The sequence below is a fragment of the Anabas testudineus genome, chromosome 7, assembly GCF_900324465.2.
Source record: "Anabas testudineus chromosome 7, fAnaTes1.2, whole genome shotgun sequence".
NCBI lineage: Eukaryota > Metazoa > Chordata > Actinopteri > Anabantiformes > Anabantidae > Anabas > Anabas testudineus.
In genome coordinates, this window is record NC_046616.1 from 6,612,132 (window position 1) to 6,621,929 (window position 9,798).

The window sequence follows — 9,798 nt, forward strand, 5'->3', positions numbered from 1 at the left end:
CACAATTCATCCATTACCTAGACGCATACTTTCCAAACCACATGAGTTGATGAAGAAAATGCCCTGCAGTGTTATTGATTAGAAAGTAATGTGAACTTCACAAGGAACTTTCATTATGGTTCCCGTGAAGCTTTGTGTTCTTTCTGCTATACAAATCACATGTGGTGTTTCTTTTTGTAGCAGACTTACTTTTTACCACAGCCTTTTGTGTTAAGTGTCATTGATAGCAAAAAGGAAACCTTGAGGTGAGGGATTATTGAGTTATAACCTAGCATGGGAGTGATGGCTTTCATAGCAAGTAATTTATTGCACATATACAGTAAACCTAGCAGAGGTTGGTTGAGGTGAAGGTAATGGAGATACAGCTGCAGCGCAGCAGGCGGCACCCTGGAGAAAACAACCGTGCTGCCAACTGCAACTATATAATGATTCTTACATAATTTTGACCAGTGTACAAATGCTGTGTTTGTTGCACCATCTGCAGGCAGTAATGGCCACGAGTTCATGTTCCTGTTGAAGGGCCATGAAGACCTGAGGCAGGATGAGAGAGTCATGCAGCTGTTTGGTCTGGTAAACACTTTGTTGGCAAACGACCCTGCGTCCTTGCGCAAGAACCTCAGGTAGATGTCCTCAGCGAGGTTCACACTTGCACAAAATCAAACTAAATTATCAAAACATTGACAATGAATTGCACATCTGTTGGTGTTTGTCTTGACTGTGTGTTGCATTCATCAGCATTCAGCGCTACGCAGTGATCCCACTGTCCACCAACTCAGGCCTGATTGGCTGGGTGCCCCACTGTGACACCCTGCATGCCCTCATCAGAGACTACCGAGAGAAAAAAAAGATTCTGCTCAACATTGAACATCGCATCATGCTCAGGGTGAGGAACCACTAACATTCATAAGCTTTATTCTTCTTTCATTTTAATAGCTGAAAACAATCCCAAGTACATTTTTCTACACTTGTCTACTAATGTTTGTTTACATTGTAAGAGCTTTAGTGTTTTAGTCAGTTGATTCACTCAGTAACATTAAGATGTTAGAAACAGTGACATTCCCAAGATGCGCAAAGTTTGTCTCATTCGTCATAAACTGTAAATTTGTAATTTTCATGGAAAAACCTATTCATACTTAATATTGAATTGATTCATCAGAGTTGAGGAAGCATCTGTTTTCAGTGATTATAGTGATAAATGAGTCTGCGAAGTAAACACATTCACAGTTCCTTAATTGTCACAAATAAACTACCTGGCCTCAGAAACACAGAACAGTATAATCTTCTTCACTAAAATGTTACTCCAGAAAGTGAAGTGCCTCAAATGAAATATGAGAACTGAGACCACAGGGCAGGTTATGACCTTGATATCCACTGTAAAAAAAAAAAAAAAGCTTGCAGAGATTGGTTTAATTAAAAGCTGTACACTGAAAACCCATCACAGTTTACCAAAAAACAAGAAGGCCCCAGTAGTAGGGTAGAGCCGAAGTTGAAGTCTGGTTGATCCACACAGAGATGACATATCAAGCCATGACCTTGACTTACTGGTCAAGAGGGGAAAAAAACACAACCAACAGAGTCACACTGTGAGAAGTCAGGAAATGTCACTGCCAGCATTTATGCAAAGAAACATTTGGCACAAATTTCCTTGTTTTCCACTGCCAATGTTTAATTTTTGAAAACATGTTTTAATTTCCATCTGGTAATGATTTATTAATAATGTGTTACATTTATTTTAAACATCCGGCGAGATATTAAGTTGACCAGTCAAACAGTCAAGCAATTAATCAGTGGTGAAGAAGCAAAGTGAGACAATGACAAATCATAGTCTCTTAGAGTGTGCCTGAAGGTGATTTTTTTCTGAAGACAAAACTTCAGAGGTAATTATAGAATCAACATCTCTCTGGATATTTGCAGTTTTATGTCAAGTTTGCAGGTAACTCTGTTTTCTAGCTGAAGGGCAAATGTAGTCTTTAACATTTAAACTCCACCATTAAAGTGTTTTCTTACAGGCTTACTGTAATGAGACTTGCTTATACGTAGTTTCTCATTTTCACTGAACTGAAACAAGTTTATATTTAAGTATTATCTCAACCCTCAAGTAGTAATTATGTTAACATGCAGAATGTTCGGGGCTAACAAATTTCCCACTTGATTAATTGTAGTAGGTATCAACACAGAACATTCTGTACAGAGCCCATCAACATCAGTTAATCTAAGACTCATTAAATAATAATATATTAAGCTTCCAAAAGGTTAATTAAAAGTAATATGTAGGATAAACCCAGCAGCCACTGAAATAAATACAGACACCTATGAAAAGAAGTATTTTAATCCTCCTCTGGGTGTGTTTTTTTTACAAAGCCCAGGTTGAAAACATGAATCACTGTCCTAATTCACTTAGGCTATGAATATTGTACACCACATTGTATTTTTCTTTTTCCATTTACTGGTTTCCATTTTCATTACCAAAATTTATTATCATTCGTGTTGACATTAAAAGAGTTTTGAATTTAACTGCATTTCAGATGGCCCCAGACTATGACCACCTGACACTGATGGAGAAGGTGGAGGTGTTTGAGCATGCCGTCAACAACACTGCTGGAGACGACCTGGCCAAGCTCTTGTGGCTGAAGAGCCCCAGCTCTGAGGTGAGATTGCTTTCTTATCCTGTCAGCGCAGGAGAAGTCGATTAAGTGTACTTAAACTTTGTAGTGTACATCCTCACTTTTCAGTGGTTCTAGGGTGAAATGTCAAGAATGTTCAGATGCAGATAAACTACAACAAAGATGTATAAATTAGCAGTTTTAAAGAGGCTGGCGTATCTTTGGTGCGGGGACGTTTTCATTAGATACACTGGAAACGAAGGGAGAGCAAAGCTCTGTCCAGTATCTCGGTTTGGTCTTCCACATTGCTAACAATTAAGGGAAATGTACTAGTGAAATGAAGCTGTTGTTTCTTTAAAGAATCACTTTTCTGTGTCTGTGTCCTACTTTCAAACAAAAACTTTTGAATTGAATTGAATCTGTTTTAGGAACATTAGCACCCTGTGCCCGTACATGCACGGAAAGATGTTTTAAGCAGCCTTCTGCATTTTATTTATTTCCCCACATTATTCTTCTGTAATGTTGTGTAAACATTTTATGATGTCGGTCCCGGCCTCGGCGGACGTCGGAAGCTGTTTCTTGGAGGTCTCGACTCAACGCTCGATAGTCAAGGAATGGAACAAGCCTGCAATAACTAACTGGACTCCATATTAACTTAAAAGACATTAACTGTTATACTGGACTGCTGCCTACACAGCATGTAATCACCCATATGAGGATGGGTTCCCTGTTGAGTCTGGTTCCTCTCAAGGTTTCTTCCTGTTGCCTTCTCAGGGAGTTTTTCCTTGCCACTGTCGCCCTCGGCTTGCTCATCAGGGACAATCACATTATTATGACTCATACACATACACTGTTCATGTACTGTTCTTTGGTTGTGTAAAGCTGCTTTATGACAATGTCAATTGTAAAAAGCGCTCTACAAATAAAATTGAATTGAATTGAATTGAATTGAATTTTACATTTTGGTGAAAAATGTTACTTCTTTGCCAGGTGTGGTTTGACAGGAGGACCAATTACACACGCTCCCTGGCTGTGATGTCAATGGTGGGCTACATCCTTGGATTGGGTGACAGGTGAGCTTCCACACAACGAAGCCCAACTCTTTTATTTGAAGATATTGTTGTCATAGTAACACTTTATTAAGGATATGCTATTTGTATTCTCCAGGCATCCATCAAACTTGATGTTAGACCGGTTAAGTGGCAAAATCCTCCACATTGACTTTGGAGACTGTTTTGAGGTAAGAGATGCTCTTGTAGTTTTTGTTTTTGTTGTTGTTTGTTTTTTATTTTAATATATTAAATTAACCCTCATTACAACCTGACAGGTTGCCATGACCAGAGAGAAATTCCCTGAAAAGATCCCATTCCGACTAACGAGGATGTTGACAAATGCTATGGAGGTAGGCAACTTTCCATCATCCTGATAAACACTTAAAGCGTGCGTGTACTGCATTGCAGTGTGTAGGCTAGCTTAAAGCAGCCAGAAAGGTTCAGTTTTAAGAAGTCAAAAGCTCTTTAGCAGTAAAGGTTTTAATATGTTCTTATTTTCATTCAAGCATTAAAATCCAACATATTAAACCTACAAATACTAATTTTGCTCGACTTAAACTGAATCCTTTCTGAGCTGCTTTTCTTGTGTCTTCCGTCTTTTACTGAAAATAATAATCTTTTCCGAGCGTGTAGTTCTTTATTAAAAGTTATATTTCACTGCCATTTATTTAATGAGAAAAGAAGAAAAGGAATTAAATATGAAAGCCTGAAGGACTAAAATTCAATGTTTTATGCGGTAGCTTCTCTAGCAGACCTCACAACGCTGGATTGGATTCTGCTCTTACTTACTAAATTGACTTCTTTTAAACAAACACAAGACGCAGACTAAATTTACATTCATATCATTTGATGCTGTGAAACTGTTCAGTCAGTAAAGTCTGATGTGTGTCAGGTGACTGGCTTGGACGGTAACTACCGCATCACCTGCCATACAGTGATGGAGGTGCTGAGAGAGCACCGGGACAGTGTCATGGCTGTGCTGGAAGCCTTTGTCTACGACCCGCTGCTCAACTGGAGGCTCATGGACAGTAAGGGAAACATTCGACAAACAAATTTGATTTTGTCGACTTAAAGAACTACAACAGCATGTTGACCATAAATGAACTGGATGTGGAGCTGCAACTTGACGTTAAACAGAGCAAAATATTACTTTGAATTCTGCTTGAATTACTCCACATACAGTAGAACAGGGATTTTGTTTCTTGGAGTTGGTGAATACTACGTGGCTTTAATTTAATAACATTAGACTGAAGAAGCTAAAGTGATGACCAAGTAGTGAAATAGAAAGCATTTGGCCAGTGTTTGGGAGAGAAATTGGTGTAGACATATAAAGGTCATTGGTTAAATTCAACAAAACAAAAAACTATGAGGCACACATTCAGCTAGCACTGTCAAGGTTGCCTTGAAGAAGCTATTTAATCCACAGCAGTTGAGCACATCGGTTTAATTATAGATGAAGGTAATTATTTTCAGTTTTTATTCAATAGTAATCCAGGAATTTGTAGAGATTTATTTTGATCATTAAAAACAGACGTTGTGAGAAAACATTGCAACCCAAACTATCATTTACTTATTTTTTGAACACTGCATTCCTGTAGCCAAGATAGAAGAGAGAATACTTATTTATAAAATAAGAACCGTGTCATGTAAAGGTAAAAAAAAACCTGCATTCACCTGTTTCACCCACAGCCAACACTAAAGGCAACAAGCGTTCCCGCACCAGGACAGACTCGTACACAGCTGGACAGTCAGTGGGTGAGTCTACAGTCTGTATTCATACTGTAACTGCTGCATGGTTTGTGCTTAATAATATTATAAAGTGTTTAATCCGGGGATTGTGTGTTTTCTCTGCAGAGGCCCTTGAGGGAATAGACCTTGGAGAGACCACACACAAGAAACCAGGGACCACAGTGCCTGAATCCATTCACTCCTTCAGTGAGTTACCAGCTGATTTTTCATCCCAGGGATTATTTCTTGACATGTAGCCTTTTAGGTTTTGTCTGTTTGTTTTAACACAACAATACTAAGATCTCTTGCTGTCATAAATGATTGCTGCTGCTGTTGTACTATTGTAAGGCAGAACTCAAGTTCACTTTGACTTCCTTTAGTTGCTAAGAACCTTGGTGTGGAGAAAGCACTTGAATTTCCTTTTTAATTAGTTGTTAGTAGTTGTTGATGCAAGCATGTTTTTGTCTTTTCTTTTTTAGTCGGAGACGGCTTGGTACAGCCTGAGGCACTCAACAAGAAAGCCATTCAGATCATTAACAGAGTGAGAGACAAACTTACAGGTCAGTTCTTCAGCACTCAGTAAACACTACATAGACTTAAAAAAAAGGGTCAAACTCAAGATTTATAACAGGTTATGTACTACTTTAATTTCCCTGCAAAATTGTAAATGTTTTTACTGCAAATGTCGATCTCCCTACTTGTAAACCCTTTGAATACTTGTGAAATTCTGTAAATGTATAAGGTAACACATAAACACATTTTATATTTATACTGTATACATTTTAATACAGTTTCTCACACGTGTTGTGCTGTAGTACAAATGTCAAATGGTCAGATGTTTGACTCATGCCTCTTTCACCTCCAGTCACATTAATGAATTGCACTATACTGTAGGTCAGTAACCAAAGTTGCTGCAATTATTCTGAATTCAAGTCTTATTGGGTGAACTTTTCTGGTAAAGGTCAAGTTGTGTTGAGGTGAGAGTTTGTTCCCTGCAGGTCGAGACTTTTCTCACGATGAGACACTGGATGTGCCAACACAAGTAGAGCTCCTCATCAAGCAAGCCACGTCACATGAAAACCTGTGCCAGTGCTATATTGGATGGTCAGTACAGTGGAGCAATAGGGCATTAGACATCCACCTACAAATTGATGCATCACAAATATTCAGTAGAACAAGTTACTACTTGCTGAATTTTAATGTTTGGTTTTATTTTCAGGTGTCCATTTTGGTGAGAGCAACCAAGGTTCCACTTGACATGTCGTTCTCACTGGTTAACCAAGGAGCAGCACTCGACTAAAATAGGTATCCAATGAAAAATGTAATTGAGCCACGGTGCCAGGTCCCTGAGAAGGATTTTTCTGCTGTCATAGATTTGTACGATTTTCAAGTGGCATGTTTGAAGTTTATGAGAATGTACATTGAGAGTTCTGTTTTTACCTGATGATTGTTAATTTAACTCGATATGTAGTCATTGCTGCAAATGACTTCCCTCGCTTTTAACACCATAATCTTTTGCTGAAAGCTTTCACAGTGGCCATATTGTAATCAGTTCTGACATTTCTTACTGTACACACCCCACTAGTCTGTTGTATCACTGTGTATTCATGTGACAAATTTCAACAACAAAGTAAGCTTTTTACTAACTTAAACATTCTTCAAAGGTTACTCATGACAAAATATAAGCAAAATGTAATGTGAGGTATTCATAATGTACTGTATGGGCATTTGTGTGCCAATAAAACCTGTACAGAGAACTGTGTGACTGTATTATATTCATTGGACAATACAGGCTGCCTTTTAGCTACCCACTATAGTTAGAAATAGAAAGAGGCAAAAATATCATAAAAATAAAAAGATCTTTTTTTTGGCATAAGGCTTTCTTTTAAAAGGCAAGGTACCCTCTCCCTCTGTTATTATCCCAGCACCCACAGAGGGCACTCTGACTCCTAACAAGATATTTCTCCTCCATCTTCTCCAGAAAGACTTTGAGAGAGGACGCACTTATCAGGCCAAAAATGAGATAAGAGCAGACTACACTCTCCCCAAAAACCAGAACCAAACAGAAATTCACTTGAGACTGTTTCTTCTTACAGGAGCTACTCTATATTTATCCTGATCCTAAGACCACAAGGAGACATAGGCATTTGCAGCAAACGCTGTCCCAGACAATATAAAACTGAATCACATGCAGCAAATTGCAGAGGCAGCAGTGGAGGCAACTATTACTTTGGTTTTCTGTGCTGTTATCTGTTCAATGCGCGGTAGCCTCTGTTTTACTTGTGCTCATTGTTATTCTTCCTCTTATTTCTCCATTTATTTCTTCCCTGCATTCTCCTCTGAAGGTTAATTACTTATAGATAGTTAAGGATTACAGATCAACAAAAAGCAGCCCATTGATCTCTTCCCTGCCGTGCCCACCTCTGCAATGTCACACTCCTTACACGCTGGGACAGAAGCCTGGTGATAATCTGTTCATATCGATTGAGTCCTCCTCTGTTTTCCCTTACTTTTTTTTCCTCTCCTTTCCTTCCTTTACCTCCACTCTGTCACTTTCTTTCTTCCCACCACCAAAACCTCATTACTGAAAATGTGACTATTCATAGTCTGCTCCACCATTTCTGTTGTTCTTTCTCACTCGTCTAATTTGTTTGTATTTCTCCAGCCTCTCAAGTCTGTTTAGGGGCAGGCAAGTCAATAGCTCAAGTTAAATAGGCTGCATTGATTGGAAGAGGGATTTAGCTGTTTACCAACTGTGGAAATGGGCTACCGTTATAGAAACCAGCATGGGTTTCTGCTAGGAGAAAGTCAATGGTGACAAATGATACTCATTGGGAGACAATGCCCCTAAATGAGGGAAGGGTGAAGGGTTTGGCAGCAGTGGCTGGGGATGTACCAGGCCATGCTCCATCAGCCTTTAAGGCCGTCGTATGGAGCCATCCAGGCCAAACACCTTGAGCCAAGACGTGAGGAATGATGGTATATGGCAAACAAGTATTCATAAGTATTCACTCTCCCACTGGGACTCGAGCCTCTTTCTTTTGCCTGTAGTGCTCCCTCAGCTCTTGAGCTTGTCCTCCACAAGAGCTCCCCTCTGGATGTTATTCCGCTTCCTTGCACCCTCTTTAGAATCTCATGACCCCTAGAGATGCAATAAGTGCTCTCCTCGGCATCGCCGTGTCTGAAGTGTAGTTACACAAACCAAAGCACACTCTCAGGATGGAGAAGATTTCCCTGAAAAAGCATCTAATTACCTGAGTCTGAGTACATTTGTCATTAATCACCTAAAAAGAACATGGAGAGTCTGTGTGTTTTAGTTACAAGTTTAAGTTGATGGTAAACCTTTATTCTACAGTTTCTATAGGATAAAGTGATACTACTACTTGTTTCTCAGTCTAGGTACAGAATGAGGTCTATCAACGTGGAGCGGGCAGGTAAAAACTCCTTGATTTGTTTTCTTCCAAAATGGTCTGCATTGCTGTTCACTTCAAAGGTTGCTTTCTTACTTCCTCAAGTGAGGGGGTTAAACACAGATGAATGGAAAAAAATGGAGCAGCTCGAACTGAGATATGATCACACCAGATAGTCTGTTCCTTATCCAGGACCTGGCTGCAGGCTCTTACAATGTCTTTCTAGCTCTTTCTGGGGCATCCAGAGGAATTCCCAGGCCACATAACATATGAGATCAAATCTCTTTGGCATGTCTATCCCAGTGCCCCCTACCACGTGCCTGGAAAACCTCCAAATGGAAGAGCCCCAACCAGATGCCAAAACCTCCTCGACTGGCTCTTTTAAGCACGTACAAGCAGCAGTTCTGCTTTAAGCTCCTTCCAGGTGTCTGACCTCTTTACACTCTAAGAAAGATGTTTGTTTCTTTTGTGATTTTATTTCTTTAGTCGCTACCTTCATGACCAAAGCTGAATGATGAAACAGATCAACTGATTCACCTGTTGGGCTCAGCACCCTCTTTGCCAAACATTGGCTCAGTAAACTGCTTGCATTACTGCTGATACTGCACCAAATTCCCTATCATACCCCCCAATTTTATGCTCACTCCAGAGGAGCACTCCAGAGTACTTCTACTCTTTTACTTGGTGCAGCAATTCACGCACAACTCAGACAGAGCAATCCACAAAGGTGCGTGACTTGGCTTCCATAGCTCTTATTTTCTGGAGACTTAGTCATTTCCTTTGCGCTCAGTTGCTAACTGGACAATGATTAGACACAGTTAAATAAGAGGAACACAGACTATCCGTACCATCCACTCATGAATCAACTTTACCTGCTTATTTCACATCATCTGTGAATGCTTAAGAGAAAATAAACTGCCTGTCATACACGTCACTGTTTGCACCTTAAGCCAAAGATATTTACTTAGTAAACTAATGGTAAACTGGTGAAGTTCCCCTTTAAGA

General features: G+C 39.6%; 1 protein-coding gene across 1 annotated transcript in view; it reads left to right on the forward strand.

Annotated features, from left to right (window-relative positions):
• Window positions 1-7,140, forward strand: part of mtor (mechanistic target of rapamycin kinase) — a 66,562-nt gene extending 59,422 nt beyond the window's left edge. Inside the window, exons 47-58 of the mRNA XM_026367347.1 lie at window positions 485-620; window positions 736-883; window positions 2,526-2,648; window positions 3,594-3,676; window positions 3,771-3,843; window positions 3,931-4,005; window positions 4,548-4,683; window positions 5,345-5,410; window positions 5,510-5,590; window positions 5,863-5,943; window positions 6,382-6,487; window positions 6,603-7,140. Coding sequence (XP_026223132.1) covers window positions 485-620; window positions 736-883; window positions 2,526-2,648; window positions 3,594-3,676; window positions 3,771-3,843; window positions 3,931-4,005; window positions 4,548-4,683; window positions 5,345-5,410; window positions 5,510-5,590; window positions 5,863-5,943; window positions 6,382-6,487; window positions 6,603-6,618 — 1,124 coding nt within the window. The 3' untranslated portion in view covers window positions 6,619-7,140. The remainder of the gene's footprint in view (window positions 1-484; window positions 621-735; window positions 884-2,525; window positions 2,649-3,593; window positions 3,677-3,770; window positions 3,844-3,930; window positions 4,006-4,547; window positions 4,684-5,344; window positions 5,411-5,509; window positions 5,591-5,862; window positions 5,944-6,381; window positions 6,488-6,602) is intronic.
• Window positions 7,141-9,798: the final 2,658 nt, after the last annotated feature.